This window comes from Pristiophorus japonicus, chromosome 4 (genome assembly GCF_044704955.1).
Source record: "Pristiophorus japonicus isolate sPriJap1 chromosome 4, sPriJap1.hap1, whole genome shotgun sequence".
NCBI lineage: Eukaryota > Metazoa > Chordata > Chondrichthyes > Pristiophoridae > Pristiophorus > Pristiophorus japonicus.
In genome coordinates, this window is record NC_091980.1 from 125109363 (window position 1) to 125134622 (window position 25260).

The 25260-nt window shown below is 45.0% G+C and overlaps 1 protein-coding gene across 3 annotated transcripts in view; it reads left to right on the top strand.

The window, feature by feature from the left end:
• The window catches only part of LOC139263057 (regulator of G-protein signaling 14-like), a 95039-nt gene that overhangs the window by 42861 nt on the left and 26918 nt on the right, over nucleotides 1-25260 (top strand). The window contains exons 3-9 of one of the 3 annotated variants that reach the window (XM_070878571.1): nucleotides 1908-2077; nucleotides 4473-4565; nucleotides 4717-4860; nucleotides 9518-9697; nucleotides 11578-11719; nucleotides 18620-18735; nucleotides 23164-23355. In XM_070878571.1, the coding sequence (XP_070734672.1) occupies nucleotides 1908-2077; nucleotides 4473-4565; nucleotides 4717-4860; nucleotides 9518-9697; nucleotides 11578-11719; nucleotides 18620-18735; nucleotides 23164-23355 (1037 nt within the window). The remainder of the gene's footprint in view (nucleotides 1-1907; nucleotides 2078-4472; nucleotides 4566-4716; nucleotides 4861-9517; nucleotides 9698-11577; nucleotides 11720-18619; nucleotides 18736-23163; nucleotides 23356-25260) is intronic. The other 2 variants (XM_070878572.1, XM_070878574.1) reach the window with 2 other exon arrangements.

The window sequence follows — 25260 nt, forward strand, 5'->3', positions numbered from 1 at the left end:
AACTCAGTGCCGCACTCCGCACATCAGCGCAGCGCTAGTAACGTCAGCGCGTCACATCGTCGCATCTTAAAGGGGACGGCCACTGCGAGCTCTGCAGCCACATTAATGGCACCCACTGGTCCACCAGGGAGGTTGTCGGCCAGGCCAGCAGCCCAGTACCCAAGAGGGGATGCCGGCCTACCTGTTGGTAGCGAGCGGCTGCCATTGTCCTACTGACTGCAAACTGTCGGGCGGCATCACCCTGCGCCAACTCGCTCCCATGGGGTAACTTCCCCCGCAGGGCGCAAAGGGGTCGGTGCGGGACGAGAAAGGGTTGGCGCGGGGCAAGAAGGGGTCGGCGCGGAGCGAGAAGGGGCTGGCGCACAACCGTTTTCGCCGCCGCCAACCCAGGGGCAATTCCAGACGGGTCGCTTCTGCCACCTGCCCCTGGACAAAAACCCTTTAGCGCCCTGTTGCCACCTTCCAGAGGTGCAAATGGGCCTTTTTGAGATGGGCAATTTCGGCCCCATAATATTTTAGCTTCTGTTGATAAGAACCTAAGAACGTAAGAATTAGGAGCATGAGTAGGCCATTCGGCCTCTCAAGCCTGCTTCACTATTCAATAAGATAATGGCTGATCTTCTACCTCAACTCCACTTTCTTGCACTGTCCCCATATCCCTTGATTCCCTTAATATCCAAAAATCTATCATTCTTGTCTTGAATATACTCAAAAATTGAGCCTCCACAGCTGTCTGGGGTAGAGAATTCCAAAGATTCACCACCCTCTGAGTGAAGAAGTTTCTCCTCATCTCAGTCCTAAATGACCAACCCCTTATTCTGAGACTATGACCCTTGGTTCTCAACTCCCCAGTCAGAGGAAGCATCTTCCCTGCATCTACCCTGTAAAAATTGTGTATGTTTCAATGAGATCACCTCTCATTCTTCTAAACTCCTGAGAATATAGGCTTAGTCTACTCAATCTCTCCTCATAGAACAATCCCCCCACCCCAGGAGTCAGTCTGGTGAACCTTTGTTGCACTCCCTCATAAGTGTCTGCATGAAATTAGTCTGGCCTTGCTTTACGGAGCAGAAAGCTACCAAAGCAGGAAAGAGTAGGATGGAAGATGATACACCAACCTTGGACATGAAATGACTTTCAGTTGTTGGAGAAAAGGAGAGCTGAGGGAGATAAAAAGTGCTGCAGTTTTGAAGTTCTGGGAAAGAGTGAGTGAGAATAGGTGAAATGCATTGAGCAATACAGTGAGGATGTAAAGAAGAGATGCATAAAAGTGACAACACTTTTCCAGTTTGTGCTGGCATTTACCCTCCATGCAAGCCTATAGTCCTTCTCATATTTACCTACCCTGTTCCTTTATCCCTCTTTACCTTCAACCACTTGTTTAATCTAATCTTGAATGTTGACATGGGTTCTCCCTCAGCTACTAATCCTGGAAGTGAATTCCACTGCCTAGCACCTTTCTGTGAAGATCTTTCTCCAGCCCTGATCTAAATCTCTGACATCTAATCATTTGTGACCCCTCATTCGAAACCCTTCAACTACTGGAATCCGCAAGCTACTATCTACACTGTCCCATTTGTTTGCTTGCTTTTTCTGCAGGATAGTCATGGAATAACCATATAAAGGCTATTGTTGCTGACGGTCAATTGAAATTTTGAAGACTGAGATCAGTCTATTTTTGTTGGGTAAAGGTATCAAGGCATATGGAGCAAAGGCGGGTAAATGGAGTTAAGATACAGATCAGCCATGATCTAACTGAATCATCGGGGCCCAAAGAGCTCCAGTGGCTGAATGGTTCCTATGTTAGCTAAACAAATTTAGTGCCATATAGATTTATTGTATTGACTTTTTTTGTTCAGCTTATTACTTTGATATCCAAAGATAATAACATGACCCAATCTCCACAGAATTGAATGTCAGCAAGGTTGATGGCCGTGGAAGTAACCAGAGTCTAAACAGCAATGTGAGTCTGCCCAATGTCCAGAGCAGTTCAGGCTTCGCAGAGAGATCAGTGGCCAGCTGGGCAGTGTCCTTCGAACGGCTTCTGCAGGACCCCATTGGTGTGAAGTATTTCACGGTATGTATTCACCGCCCTTCACCGTTCAGCACCAAAGTCACAAATGGCCACTCCTCCAGGATCTTCCTGGAATGCAAAGATAACCATGGCTTCCATTCTCCACTACCAACTATATCCTTAAACCTCCCTCCCTGTTTCCCCCGTTCTCACCTCCAACTATGATTGAAGCCTCTGGTGCTTTTCCTCTTACTCCTTTCCCAATAAATCAAACCTTCCCGCAGCAACCCCCTGACCTAACCCTGAACCTGCCGCTCTCTTTTTGTCGTTCTATCTCTCTCTGTCAGGTTTCTCTCCCACAATCTCTCACACTATCTCTGGCAGGTCCTACAACCCCCTTCCTCTGCTTCTGGCCTCTTATGCGCCCCTTCCCACCTACACCCCGACATTTGCGACCATGTCTTCAGCCTACGCCGCATGCACTGGAATTCCCTCCCTAAAAGCCGTTCTTCCACTTTGTCACTCCATCTCCTTCTCCTTTTTTAAGACCATCCTTAAAACCCACCTCTATGATCAAGCTTATGGACACTCCTCCTAATATCTCCTTCTTTTGCTCATTGTTCATTTTGCTTCATTGGCAGTACAGCACTTTGGGACATCCTGAGATTGTGAAAGGCACTATATAAATTCAAGTCTTTCTTTTTTTTAATATTTCTATGAAGCGCATTAAAATGTTTCTATGTTAGAGGTGCTCAATAAATGGAAGTTATTGTTGTTGATGGGGGAGGAGAATGTTGTAATTCTGGAGACACTTGTTACTGGTGTTTTTTTATGCATTCTCGGGATGTGGGCATCACTGGCAAGGACAGTCTTTATTGCCCAACCCTCGTTGCCTTGAGAAGGTTGTGGCATGCTAGGTCACTTCAGTGGGCAGGCAGTTAAACATCATCCACGTTGGTATGGATCTGACCAGAGCAAGTAGGGATGGCAAGTTTCCTTCCCTGAAGGACATCAGCGAACAACTTAAGACAGCATCATGGTCACTTTTTCTGATCCCAGCTTTTTATTACCTGGTGATTTTTTTTTAAAACTGAATTCAAATTCTCAAACTGCCATGGTGGAAATTGAACTCACATTTTCTATATTACAAGTCCAGTAACTTAACCACGACACTACCCGTACCACTATGCATGTTGGATTAACTTATGTAGAATCAGAAATATTCAGAGATATTTTTAGTGAATATTGTGAATTTTTCTGAAGTATTTGAAGGGTCAAGCATAGTGTTCACAGAAATTGTCCATTCCAATGATTTTCCACTAGGTTTTAACTTTATTGAAAGATGATACCAGAACTAAGATGATATACTTAAAAGGAAACGATGAACAAGTTGGGCCTCATTTCTGTAGAAAAGAGAAGGCTGAGGGGTGACTTGATAGATCTCTTTAAAATTATGAAGGGATTTGATAGGGTAAGCGTAGAGAAGATCTTTACACTTGTAATGGAGACCAAAATTAGGGGCCATAAATATAAGGAAGTCACCAATAAATTCAATCGGGAATTCAGGAGAAATTTATTTATTCAAAGAGTGATAAGAATGTGAAACTTGCTACCACAAGGAGTAATTGAGGCGAATAGCATAAGCACATGAGGGAGAAAGCAATAGAAGGATATGCTGACAGGGTTAGATGAAGTAGGGTGGGAGGAGGCTCGTGTGGAGCATAAACACCACCACAGACATAATTCTATGAACAGGTTTGTTGTAAATTGGAGGGAAATGTGGGCAATAGATCCACATCTGCACAAACCTGGAAGAAAATGAAATTAGTCAGTGGACAGTCATTGCCATATGATGGTGATAAAGATATTTTTCTGTGGTAGAAAGTATTTTGTGAGTTTGTGGAAACTACTTCTGTGCTGGGAACAATGACATTTTGAAGTACTTCTCATGTTAATTAGAAATTCTCCGAATGTATTTGACCACGCGGCCAAATGGCCTGCAAGTTAGCCAAGATACTATCTAATGGCATGTGATGGAGGCCTGGGAGTGATCGCCAAAAGATTTTTGCCCTATCCTGTGGGCAGATGTCTTAACTCCACATAATAGAGGTGAATCATTCTTAGCACAATGTAGGAGAATAAAATGGCCCAATCCTGGTTTCTGTACATTGTAGGACTATGAAGCAATTCTTAAAACCTACCTTTTTAACCAAGCTTTAGGTCAATTTTCTATTGATTATGCCTCTGTGAAGCACCTTGGGATTTTTGTCTAACGTAAAGGCACTATATAAATGCAAATAATTGTTATAGTAACTACAGCAGTTGTGTTTCTGGAGGGAGAAATGATAAAGGGGCATGGTAGATAGGTGAGTTTGATCTCTGAAGCTGAAATGGGTTAGCTGGACCTAGCGAACCTTTTCCATTATTACTGTGACTGAGTTGGCTCCTCTTTCCTTAGGAGTTTTTAAAGAAGGAATTCAGTGCGGAAAACATATTATTTTGGCAAGCCTGTGAACGCTTTCAGCAGATCCCAGCAGATGACCTAGACCAAGTAAGTGTCCGCCCAGGGGAAGCCTCCGACCACAAATTCAGGCCCATTGTTTATTAATAATTTCGATATATCCCCCTGATTACTCAGGTGTAGCTACCACCATTAAAGAATGGTACTGCTTTGACCCATCTCTCTTTGTTCCTACGATAAGCTTTCACAGATTGCTGGTGAGATCTACAGCACATACCTGTCCAGCAGCTCCCTCAGCCCCATTAACATCGACAGACAGGCACAGCTGGAGGAGGACATTCTCAATGACCCCACATCGGATATGTTTAAAGCACAACAACTTCAGGTACCCTCTGTCAATCCTCGTCTCACTCCACTTCACAGTCACGTGCCATTGTCAATAGGTTAAGGTACCTCCTGTACCAGCTTGCCATCTTTGGGCCAATACTTTCAGGAAGAGTTTGTTTGGGAAACCTTTACTTGACGTGTATGTAATTTTTATGGTACAGGTTGAACCTCCCTTATCCAGAACCCTCGGGACTTGGCCTGTTCTGGATAAGGGATTTTTCCGGACGAGGGGTGGCCACATTATTGGATGGTACAGGTACTGAGCAAGGGGATATTGGGGCTGGCTGGCTTGAGGCTGGGAGTGCGGCAGAGAGATCATGGGGGCTGAGGGGGTGGTGGATCGCGGGGTCAGGCCAGCGATTGCGGGAGTCGGCAGCGAGGAAGGACTTCAGTTTGTTCAAGTCGGAGTTCTGCGCATGCGCCACCCGATGGCCGGGAATGTTTCTGGACAACGGGTGGTTCTGGATGAGGGAGTTCTGGATAAGGGAGGTTCAACCTGTAGTTAGAAAGAAAAACTTGCATTTATATAGCACTTTTCGCAACCTCAGGATGTCCCAAATTTTTTCACAACCAATTAAGAACTCTTGACGCATATTCACTATGGAAATGTAGGAAACGCGGCAGCCAATTTGCGCAGAGCAAGGTCCTTCAAATAGCAATGTGATAATAACAAGTTAATGTGCTTTCATGATGTTGGATGAGGGATAAATATTGGCCAGGACAGCATGGAGAATGCCCCTGTTCTTCTTCAAAATAGTGCCATGGAATCTTTTACTTCCACCTGAGAGGGAAGATCGGGCCTTGGTTTAACATCTTATCCAAAAGACGGCACCTCCTATAGTACAGCATTCGCTCAGTATTACACTGTAATGTCAGCCTGGGTGACATGCTTAAGTCTGTGGATTGGGGCTTGATTCGATGACCATCTGACTCAGAGGCGAGAGTGCTACCATTGAGCCACGGCTGACACCTAGTTCAATGGGATAGAGCAGAGGTGACCAAGGATTGATTCAGCATAGGTAAAATGAAATTGTCCTGTATTTTTTTTGGGGGGAAGAAAAAAGTTAAAACACATATAACTGTTACTGCGTTGCCTTTGCTTGCTCCTGCAATCTGCAGATTCTTAAAACCTTGATGCTGAAATTCCTTTAGGCTCCTTGGGCCTGAAGTGGGCCCTACGCACAGAGCGCACACCCCAACCAGGAGGCCCGAGGCTTCCACTGGGCAGCTCGCCCATTTTATATGTATGATTGTTGGGCTGCTTGCTTTGCTGAGGGCAGCCTGAAGGTAAGTCTCTGGCTCCAGGTCAGAACATAACCAACCTTTCTGTTGGCAGCTTCTGGCTAGGTTTCAACTACTCCTGGGAACCCTGAGCAGAGTAGGCACGATGCATGCTGGGAGCAGATAGTGGGACACCACACGCTTCAAGCACATGATTTTCCATTTTTGGACAGATAATCATAGGCCGTGGCTGCACCAAAGTGGAAAATCTCAGCAATGGTTAATTAGATTTGTTTTTCTCAGCACTGGAACTCAGTCTAAGAATCATAGAATGATACAGCACAGAAGGAGGCCATTTGGCCTATTGTTCTTGTTCTCCCTCTTTGAAAGAGCTATCCAATTAGTGCCACTCTACTGCCCTTTCCCCATAGACCTGTAAATTTTTCTCATTCAAGAATTTATCGAATTCCCATTTCAATTGTTAATTGAATCTGCTTCCACCACCCTTTCAGGCAGGGCATTCATCTGTTTCTTTTGCCAATTGCTTTAAATCTGTGACCTCTGGTTGTCAACCCTTCTGCCATTGGAAACAATTTCTCCTTATTTACTCTGTCAAAACAGTTCATGATTTTGAGCACTTCTAACAAATCTCCTCTAACTCTTCTTTGCTCTAAGGAGAACAAAGCCAGCTTCTCCCATCTCTCTACATAACTGAAGTCCCTCATCCCTCGTACCATTCGACTGAATTTCCTCTGCACCCTCTCTACAGCCTTGACATCCTTCCTAAAGTGTAGGCCCAGAATTGAACACATTACTCCAGCTAAGGCCTAACTAGCGTTTTATACGTTTAGCATAGCTTCCTTGCTTTTGTACTCTATACCTCTATTAATAAAGGTATATTAATCCCAAGGATCCCACACACTTTTTCTTACTACTCAGTGAGAAATTGTCCTGCCACCTTCAAAGATTTGTAACATACACTTTCAGATCTCGCTGTTCCTGCACCCCTTTTAATATTGTAGCATTTATTTCATAATGCCTCTCCTTATTCCTACCAAAATGTATTACTTCACATTGCTGTGTTAAATTTCATTTAAGAACATAAGAAATAGGAGCAGGATTAGGCCATTTGGCCCATAGAGCCTGCTCTGCCATTTAATAAGATCATGGCTGATCTGATCATGGACTCAGTTCCACTTCCCTGCCCGCTCCCCATAACCATTTATTCCCTTATCACTCAAAAATCTATCTCCGCCTTAAATATATTCAAAGACCCAACCTCCACAGCTCTCTGGGGCAGAGAATTCCATAGATTTACAACCCTCTGAGAGAAGAAATTCATTCTCATCTCAGTTTTAAATGGGCGGCTCCTTATTCTATGTCCTCTTAGTTTATATCCTTTCTGCATCCACCTTGTTGAGCCTCCTCATTATCTTATATGTTTCGATAAGATCACCTCTCATTCTTCTGAACTCCAATGTGTATAGGCCCAACCTACTCAACCTTTCCTCATAAGTCAACCCCCTCATCTCCGGAATCAACCCAGTAAACCTTCTTTGAACAGCCTCCAATGCAGGTATATCCTTTTTTGTCATGTGTCTGCCCAATTCACCAGTCTGTCTGTGTCCCCCTGAAATCTGCTACTACTTTTCCGAATGTTGTGCCATCTGCAAACTTTGAAATTATACTCTATATACCCAAGTTAAGGGCATTAATATATATCAAAAAGAGCAGTGGTCCTAATACCTGGGATCACCACTGCACTTCTCTGCAATCTGAAAAACAACCGTTCATCACTACACTCTATTTTCTGTCCTTTATTTAATTTTGTATCCATTCTGCCACTGTCCCATTTAATTTTCCGAACAAGTCCATTATATGGTACTTTTGAATGACTTTTGAGAGGCCATAGACACAATATTAATCGCACTACCCTCACCAACTCTCTCCATTACTTAAATAATTCAATCAAGTTATTCAAACACGATTTGCCGTTAAACAATCCACGTTGACATTCATTTATTAGCTCATAATTTCCAATTAATGTTGTCCCAGATTAATTTCTCTAAAAGTTTCCCCACCACTGACATTAGGCTGACTGGTCTGTAATTGTTGGGTTTGTTCCATTTTGAACAGTGATGTAACATTTGCAATCCTCCAGTCCTCTGGCACCACCCTTATATCTAAGGAGGATTGGAAGATCTTGGCTAGAGCCTCCGCAATTTCCACCCTTATGCATCCCATCCAGATCGGGTGACTTTTCTAGTTTGAGTACTGCCAACCTTTTAAGAGTAGGCCATTCAGCCCCTTTTTATCTACTTTTATCTTATCCAATATCATTCCAGCTCTTCCTTTTTTGTTACATTGGCAGCATCCTCTTCTCTAGTGAAGACAGATACAAAGTATCAATTTAGTACCTCAGCCATGCCATTTGCAGCCACAAGAAGATAGCTTTTTGTGTCCCTAATCAGCCCCACCATTTGATTACCTTTTTACGATTTATATGTTTATAAAATACTTTCGGGTTCCCTTTTATGTTAGCTACTAATCTATTCTCATTCACTCTCTTTGCCTCCTTAGCTCCTTTATTAGATGTCCTCTGTACTTTCTGAGTTTATCTTGGTTTTCTAGTGTATTATGAACCTTGCATTTGTCATAAGCCTCCTTTTTCTGTTTCATTTTCATCTCTATATCTTTAGTCATCCAGGGAGCTCTAGCTTTAGATGTCCTTCCTTTTCCTCTAATGAGAATGTATCTACTCTGTACCTGAACCGTCTCCTCTTTGAAGGCTCCCATTGTTCAATTACTACTTTGACAAACAATTTTTGATTCCAATCCATCTGGGCTAGATCCCTTTTTAACTCACTGAAATTAGCCCACCTATAGTTAAATATTTGTATGTTTGATTGTTCCTTGTCCTTTTCAATAACTATTCTAAACCTGATGATAATATGATCACTCTTCCCCAAATTCTCCCCCACTGAAACGTGCTCCTCTTGTCCCACTTCATTCCCCAGAAATAGATCCAGCACTGCTTCCCTCTCATTGGGCTGGAAGCAAACTGATCAATAAAGTTCTCTAATACACATTTCAGAATTTCCTCCCCCTCTTTGCCCTTTACAGCGTTACTATCCTAAACTACATTAGCATGACGGAAGTCTCCCGTTATCACTACTCTATAGTTCTTTCATCTTTCTGCAATTTGCCTGTAAATTTGCTCCTCTATCCCCTTCCCAATATTTGGTGGCCTATGGTATACAACCAGTAGGATAATAGTTCCTCTATTGTTCCTTAATTTTAACCAAATAGATTCTGTCTTTGAACCCTTAACTCCATTATTCCTTTCTAGAGCTGTAATAAGTTCTAGATTATGCTACTTTTATGCAAATAGATTTTGTGTTTACCACACTGAACTATATTTTCCCTCCTTGCAGATCTTTAACCTGATGAAGTTTGACAGCTACACACGTTTTGTGAAGTCCCCACTTTACCAGCAGTGTGTGCTAGCGGAGGTCGAGGGTCAGCCTCTACCTGGTAGTAACTCACAGCAAAGAAACCCGGCCTTGGAACACAGACATGACCAGGAGAGTGCGAGCCTCTTTGGCTCCAAGAAGGTAAGGTCCTGCCCCAAACATGAGATGATGCAGAATCTGACGTGACCTCTGATTTACAACCTCTTTGGCACTCCTGTTTAATTGGCTTGCAAACCTGAAAAAACAGGTTCCCAGAATCCTCTGCCCACTGAACGAGAACTCAAACTCACACTTTCAGTTGTCTTGTGAGCAACCTGTGCCTATCCTGAGCAGGGAGGTAAGTGGACCTCTTTAGAGTTGATGTAGTCCAAGGTCATACACCTGGAGTCGAGACTACCCTCAGTGACAGATTCTAACACTGAATGAGGCCGGTCCATTGTTGATGACTGAACAGCCAGCCTGACTCATTGAGGTGGTAGGGGATTAATTCTTCCCACTCAGCTGCAGATAACCTTGCAAGACAATGTCCTAGCTGAACAAATAGTGGGAAAGGCCATTTAGCTTCTCGAGCCTGATTCAATTAGACATTTTTGTTAGATAAGGTTATCAGGGGGTTTGGAACAAATGCGGGTAAATGGACAGACCCATTTACCCGCATTTGTTCCAAACCCCTTGATAACCTTATCTAACAAAAATGTATTGATTTCAATCTTGACAGCTCCAATTGACCCAGCATTCACAGCCTTTTCGGGAGAGAATTCCAGATTTCGACAACCCTTTGTGTGAAAAAGTGCTTCCTAATTTCACTCGTAAAGGACCTACCTCTAATGTTAAGATTATGTCCCCCCATTCTTGATTCCCACATCTAATTAAATAGTTTCTCCATATCTACTAACGAATTCTTGTAACTTTTCAAGCACTTTGATCAGATCACCCCAATCTTCTATAACTCAAGGAAATACAAACCAATTTTATGAAGCATTCAAGTGGTATGTGTTGGCTTTAACTGGTTAAATTCAGCTGTGGCCCATTTGGATTTAACTCTTACTAGCTTATGTCTTAGCTTTGTGGTGGGTGGGGTATGTCACCACAGAGAGAGAGGACACTCCATATCAGGCAAATGGAATCTCCTTATGTGGCTCTCTCAGTGGCTTAGTTTGGAGTCTCTTGAGCACAGAATGGGCCAGATTTTACTGGAGCAGAGCATCTCGTGGCATGCTCCATTAGTTCGAATTGTTCATGCTTGTTTAGGTTTTAAAACATTTTCGTGGAAATGCGAGCTGACAATGGCACAGTGAGGGAAACGGGGCATCTGGGACCTTGGTGAATAATGGGACAAACAGCGTATCTCCTTAACTGATGTGATTTAAGGATTGAGAAATAAACAGAGGAAGAAGGGTGAAATGGAGTGGGTGAATTCAATGTCAAATCAGGCACTGAAAGAAATAAAGAGAGGGAAAGAAAGATTGGATTAATGGAATAAAAATTTGAAATTTAAAAAATATCCAACATCTATTCCAACTCCAAAGAATGAGACTCCACATTGAAAATTGTCCACTTTCTGGACTACAGAGATTGATTGGCAGTCATTAACCATTATCACATCATTAAAAGGGTACTTTCTTTGTTAATTTCTACATTTAACTTTCTGCGGCAAGTTTAATGGGCAATTAATGTGCAAATGCAGTAACTTCATGAAACTCATGGGGAGGTTAAGTGCAAGCGGCCATTTTGACGAAGCTAACGGTGGAACGCTGCAAATCGTCCAGCACCTGGTGACGATTCGCAGTTCATGGGGTATCTCTTCCTCGTTACACGTTGCTGGCCGATTTGTTGATCTGCGAGCGTTGTTGACATGCTGTTATTTTTGCAGCAAAATCTGGCCCACGGTCTGTCAGACAATCGACTGACCCTAGAAGATACATGTTGACAGGCATTGGATTACTTTCACTGCCAAATGCATACAATCAGTGAGCAGAGGTGATAACCATAGTGATGTATCGCTTACTATCCTTCAGCAGAAGCATAAACTGAAGTCGGGAAAGTCGTTCAGTGGTATTCCACAGGACAGTTACGATAGAAGAGGAGGAACCCTGGAAAAACAGATCTGGAGGAGTACAAGCAAATTAACTCGGAGGAAAGAGAAAAGAGACTCCTTGGGAGGTCAGGCACCAGCTGGAACTGCTCAAACTAATGAAAAACAGTACTTAATAAATGGAATGTAATAGAGTGCAATATAACGCAGTGGGTTTCAATGCAATGTAAAGGCTCAATGGGCTGTAATATGGTCAGTATGATATAATGGGTTACAATGTAATTTAATGGGATGCAATGAGTTATAATGGGGTGCAATACAATTTACTGGGATACTATAGGTTGTAATGGAATTTTCCCATTAGTTAACAGGCCTTGTTGTTTTAGAGTAAAGATGACTTCTCACACCAGCCATGATAGAGGACCATTTAATTCTGATTTCTATGTGTCTTTCCCCAACTTTCTACCTCCTCCATCCTCTCCTGAACGCAGTGGCTCTATGCCACTTTACAGTTCCACAGTCACCAGCCGCTCTCAGTACCCACCCAGATAAGCCTGACAGTGAATATTGTCAGGCCAATCAATCATATAAGGCATCACATCTTATCCTGATCCTGTTGTAACCTGACACTGAACTGAGGTGGAATCCTACTGGTAATACCAGTTGGGTCTCACATTGCACAGTGTAAGTTATCTTAACTGTCAGCTCTGTTACTGCCTTGGAATGGGCTCCATAACATCCAAAGCACATTCCATCCACTGCCTTAAACATCCAGCCTCTCCACCTGTAGTGTGTACTATCTCACCAAGACTTTATCGACAGCACCTTCCAAACAAGGGCAGCAGGTGCATGGGAACACCATCACCTCCAAGATCCCCTCTGTTATATCTCAAATAAAGCAATGTGACTGAGTACTGTAGACTTGAGTAAGTGTGACCTTAGTCTCTTTATTCTGACTCCAGAGTGCCGGCACAGGATGGGAGGCCTACCTATATGCAGTGCTCCCAAGGGATGCTGGGATCCCTTGGGACTCCAACAGATGCGCCCTCTGGTGACAGTAGAATGTTGATTACAAGGTGTTGCATATATAACATCACCCCCCGCAAAGTCACCTATTTACAGGGTGAGATGATCTGGGGCTTTTCGCTCCCTAGTCGATCGTCTTGGTACAAACACAGGTGCAGGTGAGTTGGTTGGGCCTTCATGGGGCTGCTGCGCAGCTGGCCTTGCTGGGCTGCTGGGGATGATGGGTTCAGCTTTGTGGTCGTGATGTCGGTTGCCACTTGTGTGTGTATCTGAGGGTCGAAGTTGATGGTGTCCTTTTCAGGTTGTCGTGACTGTCTGTGAATCGTAGTTTGGTTTGGTGCAAATGCTAACTGCAAGTTAGTACATTTGCAAGTTTGACCTCAAACACCCTACTCCCTTCTTTGTCTACGGCAGTGCCAGCAAGCCATTTGGGATCATGTCCATAATTGAGTACAAATACAGGGTTCTTGACTTCAATATCGCGTGACAAATTTGCGCGATCATGGTAAATACTTTGTTGATGCCGCCTGCCCGCGACATGATCATGGAGATCGGGGTGGACTAGAGAGAGCCTTGTTTTGAGTGCCCTTTTCATGAGCAATTCGCAGGGGGAACCCCGGTGAGTGAGTGGGGTTTTGTGCGGTAGCTGAGCAGGACTCGGGACAGGCGGGTCTGCAGGGAGCCTTCCGACAAGTGTTTCAAGCTTTGCTTGATGGTTTGGACTGCCCGTTCTGCCTGGCCGTTAGATGCGGGCTTGAACAGGGCAGATGTGACGTGCCTGATCCCATTGCGGGTCATGAATTCCTTCAATTCAGCGCCGGTGAAGCACGGCCCATTGTCACTGACAAGGAAATCAGGCAGACCATGCATGGCAAACATGGCTCGTAGGTTTTTGATGGTGGCAGTGCTTACAGACATTTATTACACACTCAATCCATTTTGAATAAGCATCCACAACAACCAAAAATATTTTGCCTAGAAACGGGCCAGCGAAGTCAATGTGGATCCGAGACCACGGTTTGGAGGCCCATGACCACAAACATAGCGGTGCCTCCCTGGGTGCATTGCTCAGTTGAGAGCAAATGTTGCATTGGCGCACGCAAGATTCCAAATCTGAGTCAATGCCGGGCCACCACACATGGGATCTGGCTATAGCTTTCACCATTGCTATGCCTGGGTGGGTACTGTGTCGGTCACATATGAACATTTATCTGCCTATCTTAGGCAAAACCACGCGATTACCCCACAAAAGACAGTCCGCCTGTATGGACATTTTATCTTTGCTCCGCTGGAATGGCTTGATCTCTTCATGCATCTCCGCTGGGACGCTGGACCAGCTCCTATGGAGGACACAGTTTTTTACAAGGGACAGTAAAGGATCCTGGCTGGTCCAGCTCCTGATCTGGCGGGCCGTAATGGCTGACTTTTCATTTTCAAATGCATCCATCACCAAGAGCAAGTCTGCAGGCTGTGCCATTTCCACAACAGTGGTGGGCAATGGTAGACGACTGAGAGCATCAGCGCAGTTCTCTGTGTCTGATCTGTGACGAATTACATAGTTATATGTAGACAGCATGAGTGCCCATCTTTGGATGCGAGCAGAGGCATTGGTATTAATACCTTTGCTCTCAGAGAATAGCGATATGAGCGGCTTATGTTCAGTTTCTAACTCGAACGTAAGCCCAAACAGATACTAGTGCATTTTTTTCGTCCCGTAAATGCATGCCAGAGCTTCTTTTTCAATCATGCTGTAGGCCCTTTCAGCCTTGGACAAACTCCTGGATGCATAAGCACCAGTTGCAATGTTCCCGATTCGATTGCTTGTTGTAACACACACCCGACCCCATACGAAGATGCATTGCAAGCGAGCACTAAATGTTTACATGGGTCATACAGAACAAGCATTTTGTCGGAACATAATAGATTTCTGGCTTTCTCAAAAGCAGTCTCTTATGATTTCTCCCATACCCAGTCATCTCCCTTGCATAGCAACACATGTAGAGATTCTAGCAAGGTGCTTAACCCGGGTAGGAAATTACCAAAATAATTGAGAAGTCCCAGGAACTACCGCAGCTCCATCACATTCTGTGGTCTCGGCGCGTTCTTGATGGCCTCCATCTTGGCCTCGGTGCCGTCTGCCGCGATTCTTCTCCCTAAGAACTCGACCTCTGGCTCCAGGAAAACACACTTTGACCGTTTCAACCTGAGTCCCAGACGATCTAGCTGACTTAGAACCTCTTCCAGGTTTTTCAAGTGCTTGATGGTGTCCCGACCTGTGATCAATATTTCATCCTAGAAAACCATGGTGCACGGAACCAACTTTAGCAGACTCTCCATGTTCCTTTGAAAAATAGCCGTGGCCAATCGAATCCCAAACGGGCATTTATTGTAGATGAACAGTCCTTTTTGCGTGTTGATGCAGGTGCGGCCTTTCGAAGATTCCGCCAGCTCCTGCATCATTTAGGCCAAGGTCAGGTCCAACTTGATGAATGTCTTCCCTCCTGCCAACGTTGAAAATAGGTCATCTCCTTGGGTAGTGGGTACTGGTCCTGCAGCGATAAACGGTTAATCGTTACTTTAGAGTCCTCACAAATTCTGACTGTGCCATCGCCCTTGAGAACCGGAACAATCGGACTGGCCCACTCGTTGAATTCAACCGGTGCGATGATGCCCTCTCATTGCAGCCTGTCCAGCTCGATCTCCACTTTCTCTCGCATCATGTATGGCACTGCACGTGCCCTGTGGATGGGTCGTGTACCGGGAACCAAGTGGATTTGCACCTTCGCCCCAGAGAAATTTCCGATGCCTGGCTCAAACAACGACAGAAACTTGCTCAAAACCTGGGCACATGAGGTGTCGTCGATGGATGAAAGTGCTCGGATGTTGTCCCAGTTCCAGCAGATTTTTCCCAGCCAGCTTCTGCCGAACAATGTGGGGCCATCTCCTGGTACAATCCATAGTGGTAGTTCATGCACCGCTCCATCATAGGAGACTTTTACTGCTGCACTGCCAATTATGGGGATCAGCTCTTTAGTGTAAGTTCTCAGCTTGGTATGAATAGGGCTCAGCTTGGGCCTTTGAGCCTTTTTGCATCACAGCCTCTCGAAGGCCTTTTTGCTCATGATAGACTGACTCGCACCCGTGTCCAATTTCATGGATACTGGAATTCCATTCAGTTCAACTTTTAACATGATCGGTGGACATTTCGTGGTGAAGGTGAATACCCCGTACACTTCTGCTTGCTCACTTCGAGTTTCTAGTTCAGTTTGATCCGCCATGGATTGGTCTTCCTCTGCAACGTAGTGGTTTGCAGGGAATGCAGCTCGTCTGCACATTCGCTGCAGATGTCCCATTGTTCCACAGCCTTTGCACGCATAGTTTTTGAAGCGGCATTGATGGGCTCGATGATCACCGCCACAGCACCAACAAGGTGTTAATTGCCTCGCATTCACACTTGATGGTGAACTCTGAGTCATCTGAGGTCGTGCAGATGCAGGCGTGTATGTTTTGCCATATGCATTCCTGCCTGAAAACGACGTTACTTTGTGTACAGTATTTGCCGATGCATCTTTATGCTGCAAAATTTGTTTGGTGTTATCGCTGGTGGACATAAATGCCTGGGCTATCGTTATGGCTTTGCTCAGGTTCGGTATTTCAACATTCAATAGTTTGTGAAGGATAATCTCATGGCCAGTGCCAAGCACAAAAAAGTCTCTTAGCATTTTCTCCAAGAATCTATCGAATTCGCAATGTCCTGCAAGGCGCCTTAGTTCGGTGACGTAGCTCACCACTTCCTGGCCTTCAGACCGTTGACATGTATAAAATCGATACCTTGCCATCAGAACGCTCTCCTTCTGATTTAGGTGCTCCCGGACCAGCTTACGCAGTTCTTCATAGGATTTGATTGTTGGTTTCACCGGAGCAAGAAAATTCTTCATGAGGCCATAGGTTGTTGCCCCGCAGATGGTGAGGAGGATCGCCCTTCGTTTGGCAGCATTCTCATTCCCTTCCAACTCGTTAGCCACCAAATATTGATCGAGTCACTCCACGACGGCTTCCCCGTTGTCACCTTCTGAGAATTTCTCCAGGATGCCAACAGTTCTCTGCATTTTCGTGTAATAGAACCATAGAAAATAGGTGCAGGAGCAGGCCATTTGGCCCTTCGAGCCTGCACCGCCATTCAATATGATCATGGCTGATCATGCAACTTGAATACCCCACTCCCATCGTCACTCCATACCCCCTGATCCCCTTAGCCATAAGGGCCACATTTAACTCCCTCTTGAATATATCCAATGAACTGGACTCCATAACTTTCTGTGGTTCATTATCTATTACTCGTCGCCAGTTGTTACGTCTCAAATAAAGCAATGTGACTGTGTACTGTAGATTTGAGTGTGACCTTAGTCTCTTTATTCTGACTCTAGAGTACCAGCACAGCATGGGAGGCCTGCTGAAATGCAGCGCTCCCAAGCGATGCTGGGATCCCTTGGGACTCCAACAGATGCGCACTTTGGTGGCGGTAGAATGCCGGTTACAAATTGTTGTATAAATAACACTCTCCAAGTCACACACCATCCTGATTTGGAAATATATCACCGGTCTTTCATCATCGTTGGGTCAAAATCCTGGCACTCGCTGCCTAACAGCACTGTGGGAGTACCTTCATCATGTTTAAGAAAGCCCACCATGACCTTCTCAAGGGCAGCTAGGGATGGGCGATAAATGCCGTCTTTGCCAGTGATGCCCATATCACAGAAATGAATTTTAAAAAGTCAAAGATTTCTTATTTCCATTTAACGTTCTACCAGGACGAGAGCATAAAGTTTCAACAGGCTGTTTTGCCAATCAACAATGATAGTGCCAATTATCCACTCCCACACCCCTAGTGGGGTACTGCACTCAAAGGTTACACAGGTTGGAGATATTGCGACAGCATAATCGTTCATTACCAGAACCGCTTTGGGCGCAGCTCCCCATTGCATTTGTTTCACTTTTCTGTGTTTTTTTTTTCTTTGTCATTTTCAAATGCTGAATATTATAATGTCTATAATGACAATCAAGCTTTTTGTAATCAATTCCCTCCCCCATCCCCAACCCTTCAGGTGTCAGTCATAGCTCAGTTGGTAACACTCTCATCACTGATTCAGAGGCTGTGGGTTCAAGCCACACTCCCAGAATTATGCACAAAATCTAGGCTGACAGTCCAGTTCAATACTGAGGGACTGCTGCACTGTTGGAGGTGCCGTCATTCAGATGAGACGTTAAACTGAGTGGACATAAAAAATTCCACTGCATTATTCGAAGAAGACCAGGGGAGTTCGCCCTGCTGTCCTTGGCCGATATTTATCTCTCAACCAACCTCAGTAAAACAGGTTATCTGATCAGTACCTCATTGCTGTTTGTTAGTTCTTGCTGTGTGTTAATTGGCTGCCATATTTCCTTCATTACAACAGTGATTATAGTTCGACAGTACTTCATTGGTTGTAAAGTACTTTGGGACATCCTGAGGTCATGAGAGGCGCTATATAAATGCAAATCCCTTCCTTTGTTCTTTTCCTCTCAGTCTCTGAAAGTATCCACTCATGTTGGAGTGCATTTCTATGGGTCCCAGCTGGGCTCCAGTACCTCACCCAAAAGCCCAATTTTCAGCTGCAACCTTTGATGGTGTGTGTCTGGCAGGCTAGTTGACTGTGGAAGAGATTACAGTGTAGCCTGATCTTGTCCTCACCGATCCCCTCCACACATGACACTTTTCAGAAGGGAGTCACTGGGAGTAATTTGGTAGCCTTCCCATCTGCTATCTTAAATGAGATTAGCTAGTTTTTGCAGACCAGGGATCGATCCAGTGACCTTGTGGTCTATGCAACTTAATGCCAAAATAGATGGTGCCTTCACCCACTCACCCATCAGGGAAGCTAAATCATGCTCTTTATAACGTGATCGCGGTCATATCAAAGTGTTTTACAATGTGACTAATAATTCTCTTTCTCTCGTTTTAGTAGATTTTTCAGAGAGTAATGGCCTCTCGCTGAATCGCCGTGAGTCCCAGGTGTCTGTGTATTCCACGGCCAGTGTGGATTTGGGTTTGCTCAGCTCTCTCTCAGCCAAAACCGAGGTACGACAGAGGGGAACAAAATCTCTTTGATTGAGGTCAACCCTTCAATCCGCACAAATGTACAGCAGGCGATAGAAATCACGGGATAGAGTATCGAGTTAGAAACATAGAAACATAGAAACATAGAAAATAGGTGCAGGAGTAGGCCATTAGGTCCTTCGAGCCTGCACCACCATTCAATAAGATCATGGCTGATCATTCACCTTAGTAACCCTTTCCTGCTTTCTCTCCATACCCCTTGATCCCTTTAGCTGTAAGGGCCATATCTAACTCCCTCTTGAATATATCTAACGAACTTGCCACAACAACTTCCTGCGGTAGAGAATTCCACAGGTTAACAACTCTCTGAGTGAAGAAGTTTCTCCTCATCTCGGTCCTAAATGGCTTACCCCTTAGCCTTAGACTGTGACCCATGGTTCCGGACTTCCCCAACATTAGGAACATTCTTCCTGCATCTAACCTGTCCAGTCCCATCAGAATTTTATATGTTTCTATGACATCCCTCTCATTCTTCTAAACTCCAGTGAATACAGGCCCAGTCGATCCAATCTCTCCTCATATGTCAGTCCTGCCATCCCGGGAATCAGTCTGGTGAACCTTCGCTGCACTCCCTCAATAGCAAAAACGTCGATCCTCAGATTAGGAGACCAAAACTGAACACAATATTCCAGGTGAGGCCTCACCAAGGTCATGTACAACTGCAGTAAGACCTCCCTGCTCCTATACTCAAATCCCCTGGCTATGAAGACCAACATGCCATTTGCCTTCTTCACTACCTGCTGTACCTGCATGCCAACTTTCAATGACTGATGTACTATGACACCCAGGTCTTGTTGCACCTCCCCTTTTCCTAATCTGTCGCCATTCAGATAATATTCTGCCTTCCTGTTTTTGCCACCAAAGTGAATAACCTCACATTTATCCACATTATACTGCATCTGCCCACTCACCTAACCTGTCCAAGTCACCCTGCAGCCTCTTCGCATCCTCCTCACAGCTCACACTGCCACCCAGCTTAGTGTCATCTGCAAACTTGAAGATATTACATTCAATTCCTTCATCTAAATCATTGATGTATATTTAAATAGCTGGGGTCCCAGCACTGAGCCCTACGGCACCCCACTAGTCACTGCCTGCCATTCTAAAAAGGACCCGTTTATCCCGACTCTCTGCTTCCTGCCTGCCAACCAGTTCTCCATCCACGTCAATACATTACCTCCAATGCCATGTGCTTTAATTTTGCACACTAATCTCTTGTGTGGGACTGTTAAGTCCTGACTCTAATGTACTGACTTACACGAGACACACGCTGAAGTCAAGGTCACTCAGGACCTGCACCTTGAATTCCAGCTCTCCAGTGCTGCACTTGCCTGAGACCTCCCTTCATATACCACAGTGGGACAGGTATGGAGTGTCTCCTGCAAGTGCATCCCTGGTGGTAAGGTATGCTTATTGTTACAGGTCATATCCAGTTACAGTCATGTATAGCATGGTAAGATACAGTTACATACAGTAATGTGAGATACATGACAGGGACCTTATCACAAGCCTTTTGAAAGCCCAAATACACCACATCCACTGGTTCTTCCTTGTCCACTCTACTAGATGCATCCTCAAAAAATGCTAGACAATTTGTCAAGCATGATTTCCCTTTCATAAATCCATGCTGACTTGGACCAATCCTGTCACTGCTTTCCAAATGCGCTGCTATGTCATCTTTAATAATTGATTCTAACAATTTCCCCACTACCGATGTCAGGCTAACTAGTTTATAATTCCCTGTTTTCTCTCTCCCTCTTTTTTAAAAAGTGGTGTTACATTAGCTACCCTCCAGTCCACAGGAACTGATCCAGAGTCGATAGACTGCTGGAAAATGATCACCAATACATCCACTATTTCTAGGGCCACTTCCTTAAGTACTATGCGATGCAGACTATCAGACCCTGGGGATTTATCGGCCTTTAACCCCATCAATTTCCCTAACACAATTCCTGACTAATAAGAATTTCCTTCAGTTCCTCCTTCTCGCTAGACCCTCGGTCCCCTACCATTTCCGGAAGGTTATTTGTGTCTTCCTTCGTGAAGACAGAACCAAATTATTTGTTCAATTGGTTTGCCATTTCTTTGTTCCCCTTTATAATGGGCGCAATCAGCAATCCGGGCCAGTTGGGCCAAGAATATCAAGCAATTTCTGAGTCAAGGAGGAAAATAACAGCAAACTGCAAGACAGGCTGGTTCTACGGATAGGCAGAGCTGAATATCGCAGCACATTACCCTAACTCATGACCTCCCCGGCCTCTAAGTATTTCAATGACTGAGATTCAGCGGCAGTCACCCTAAAAAAATCATATGGATGGGAGTTGGCCTGTCACTACATATCCACCACCCTACCAGGCAATGCATTCCAAATTCTAACCACTTGTTCTGTAAAATAATATTTCTTCATGTTGCCTCTGGTTGTTTTGCCAGTCACCTTGAATCTGTGCAGATGAAGCCATTGAGACCAGAAAGGCCCTAGATTACATTCCTGGTCTCTGCTGAGGTAGCTGATCTCAGCTGGGACAGTGGTAGAGATGCTCCAATTGACCTCAGTGTTTTCAGGGACAAAGTGGGAAAGCTCAGCCACATTTCCTTGATCCGTATCCAGCGAGAGCTGAAGGAAAGTCACTTATTATGGATTTCAGACCTCGACAGGAGCACCCTTAGCTCTGTTACTTGCCACAATTGAATAGCATGTTGCAGTCTTGTACGTAAAGAATGGTCACTTGGACAAGTTGTCCGGCGATGGAACAGACTCTACTAAATGTCCTCTTGACTGGGTCATAGTGTACAGCAAGGACGAGGGAAAAATAACTTTTTTGAGACCGTTCGTGTGTTTTCATTAACGTGAATTCTTCCAAGGTAGATCTTCTTCACATTTAACTAGTAGTCAATACTTGCAATGGACTAGTTGGATAGTGGAGGCAAAACCTTTTGAATCAATTAGATGTTGTGGTGAGAGGACTGTCGGTTTCTCTACATGGATGAGCTAAGATGGTCGACTGGTTTTCTATATCTGTATCTATCTTGTGATCTTGTAGGGAGCTTTATGGAAAAAGAAAATAATGTTGAAGTTATGCAGTAGATTGTGTTCAGTCGGTGATAGGTAAATCTGGTTTGTGGCATTGGATTAGGCATCTTCAACCACAAGTTGCCAAGGTATCAGAAGCTCCTGTATAGGTTCATTCACCATGTTGAGGGCAGCTGTCCATCCTATAGCAGATGAACAACTCAGACTTGGGATGACAGCCGCTGGAAGGCGTCGCCTAGAAGTTAGGTGTGAGAACATGTGCTCATGTATAATGGGCTCAGTGCTTACCATGATTGGGGTTGTCGAGAGACAAGCTTCTACTACTGAAGCTCAGCACCTCCAATTGGTAGAACCACATTCAGTGGTCAAGAGGATGCTGACCATACACTCGCACATCTTATGGTGTGTTGTGCTGCTTACCTCGCCACCTGTGAGGAGCTCCTGGTGCCTGTTATCTATCCCTTGGGGACTCAGGCCTATGGTCGGCAGCTACCTGACACTCAACTAGTGACTATCCTCCTGAGGGGAGCTGAGAGCTGAACGGGGTTCTTTTGGTAACATGTGATGAAGCTCACAACCAAGTCTGTGGCAGATTCACTCATCTGTTACCCGAGCCAGTTTGGTCTTCAGTCCTCAATGGCACGATTAACGATTGAGCCCCAAGATTGACTCACTAATGAAACCTGGAGGGGCAGACCTGTCATTGGGAACTGGAATGTTTTTCCATTCTGCCCCAAATAACTCTACAAGCAACCTGTCTGTATAGGGACAAGGTGGGGGAACCAGCTGACCCTCTGATAGGCTGACCCTTGTGCCTAATAGAGGGTTCCTAAGACTTGGCTCTGTCAATCTAAGCCTAAGCTGTCCGGACTTGGGTAAGTGGGACAGTGAGCATTACATAATGGGCAAACAGAAACAACAACAACTTGCATTTATATAGCACCTTTAACATCCCAAAGTGCTTCATAGGCATGTAATCAGACACCAAACCACAAACGGAGATATTAGGAAGAGTGACTAAAAGCTTGGTCAAAGAGATAGATTTTAAGCAGGGTGTTAAAGGAGGAGAGAGAGGTGGAGAGATGGAGAGATTTATGGAGGTAATTGCAAAGCTTAGGGCCTAGCCAGGGAAAGGCATGACCACCACTGGTGGGGTGAAGAGAGTGGGGGATGCACAAGACTCCGGGGTTAGAGGCTTGAGGAGGTTACAGAGACAGGGAGGGTCTCTACGGATAGATGTAGAATTTTCAGTTGCAGTGAAGGGCTTCCAAACACGGACGATCAGAAAGAAAACTATACTGAGATGTACTGAGTGAACCATGTTAGTGTATTAACACAATCTGTGCTCTCTGTTGCAGAGTGAGAGACCGAACCCAGAGACCGAAAAGGAAAAGAAAGTGAAATACTGCTGCATTTACCTCCCCGACAAAACTGCCTCCTTAGCAATGGTTCGGCCTGGCTTGACCATCCGGGACTTATTGTCTGGGGTATGTGAAAGACATGGGATTCCTGTGGCTGCCACGAGCATCTATCTGGCTGGGAGCGAGAAGGTAAGCTGGTGTTTAGCACTGTACGATGCAAAAGGCCATTTAATTTCCAGGTAGCTTCCCCTGCTGGCCTCATGGGTAAAGCCACTATCCGGTGTGGGCTTTATACAGAGCAGAAGGCCCTGGGGTCAATTCAGTGCAACTGAAGTAGGTCATTCAGCTACTCAAGCCTATTCCACCATTCTATTAGATCATGGCTGATCTGTACTTCAACTTCCTACCCACCTCTTCTCCACGCCCCTTGAAACCCTGACAGGATCCTGAATCCCCTGAGCCAGATCCCGACTCCCAGTATGACGAGGGATATCAGAAGATTTGTCTGCAGATGAGGAGCTGATTTTTATTTTTCCTCTCCCAGCCCAGGGGCACTGAGGCCAACAGTAACAGCCTCCTAATTCTTTAGCTGGCATCAGTTAATATAGGGACATAGGAACAACAGTAGGCCATTCAGCCCCTCATGCCTGTTCCTCCATTTCACTAGATTATGGCTGATCTGTGTCTCACCTACATTTATCCGCCTTTGCTCCATATCTCTTAATACCTATACCTAATAAAACTCTTATAACCCTCTCATAGGCGATCCCTCTAAACGAGGATGATTTGCTTCCACACCAAAAAAAAGATGAGTTCACAGGTGTTTCACTGAAGGACCCGAACTACATCCTGAAAGGTGGAAGATGCCTGTGCGTGGATTTTTTTAACGTGGGGTGGCCGTTGCACACCAGCCACCACACGGGCTTGACAGAGCTAGGTCTTGGTCCAGTAGCAAGGATTACCCAAGACAACTGGAGACCAGCTCTGCTGCACAGACCTAGTGCGCACACGTATCGCAGTGTGGGCTGGTCTGTGCTGCCCCTGGGCCCCTGGCCCCGAACTCGCGCCTCCCCTGGGCCCCGATCACGTCCCTCCACAGCCTCTCGCTGTTCCCTCGCCCCGACTTCATCACTCCTGCTATATCTACCCACGCTCCAATCACCGACCTGGGTCTTAATGACGTCATTCTTCAAAGTCATCGCCCTCCTGCACCAGCTCGCGCTGTACCTTGTAGTGGCAAGCCTCCACGCTGCCCATGGCCGCCGCTCACCGCTCCTTTTATGGCCCCGACCTGCCGCTGATGTTTCCTCGCAGATCGGGGCCTCCACCGATCTCAATCAATCTCAGTCTTGAAAACTTCTATTGACCCCCAGAATCCACAGCCTTTTGGAGGAGAGAGTTCCAGATCTTCACTACCTTTTGTATGAAAAAATGCTACTGATTTCCCTCCTGAATGTCCCAGCTCTAAGTTTAAGATGTCCCCTTGTTTTGGACACCTAAATTGATTTGCGCCTCCACGGTTCCTAGACTCTTCCCGATTTGTCTTTCATGGATCCAAAGTGGATGGCCTCATACTTCCTCACGTGGAACTCCGTCTGGCACAGTTGTTCCCACTCAAGTAGTCTGTCTATATCTCTTTATAACTTCCTGCCCTCATCTGCACTACTTACTGTGCCTCCTAACGTAGTGCCATCTGCAAACTTAGATATACAACTTTCTATTCCTCAATTCAAGTCATTGATATACATTCCCATACCAAGCTGAGTTAGCTGATCTCGGCTGGGGCAGAATCTGAAATACCACAGAAAAAACTTGCAGGTACACCATGTCTTTAAATCAAGAATGTCCCTGGATGCTTCATAATTAGGCAAATAGGGAATAAACACAGAGACACGGGAGGTGGATTAGTAAAAGTTTACGACCATTATATCATTGAACAGATTGCTGGATACAAACAATTATAGGGACATATCATGGTCAATAACTTTTTCCAATGTTATCACAGCAACATGTGCTTCATATCTTTGCATATGATTGCATAGGATTACAAAGTATATACAACACAGAAACAGGCCATTCGGCCCAACCAGTCCA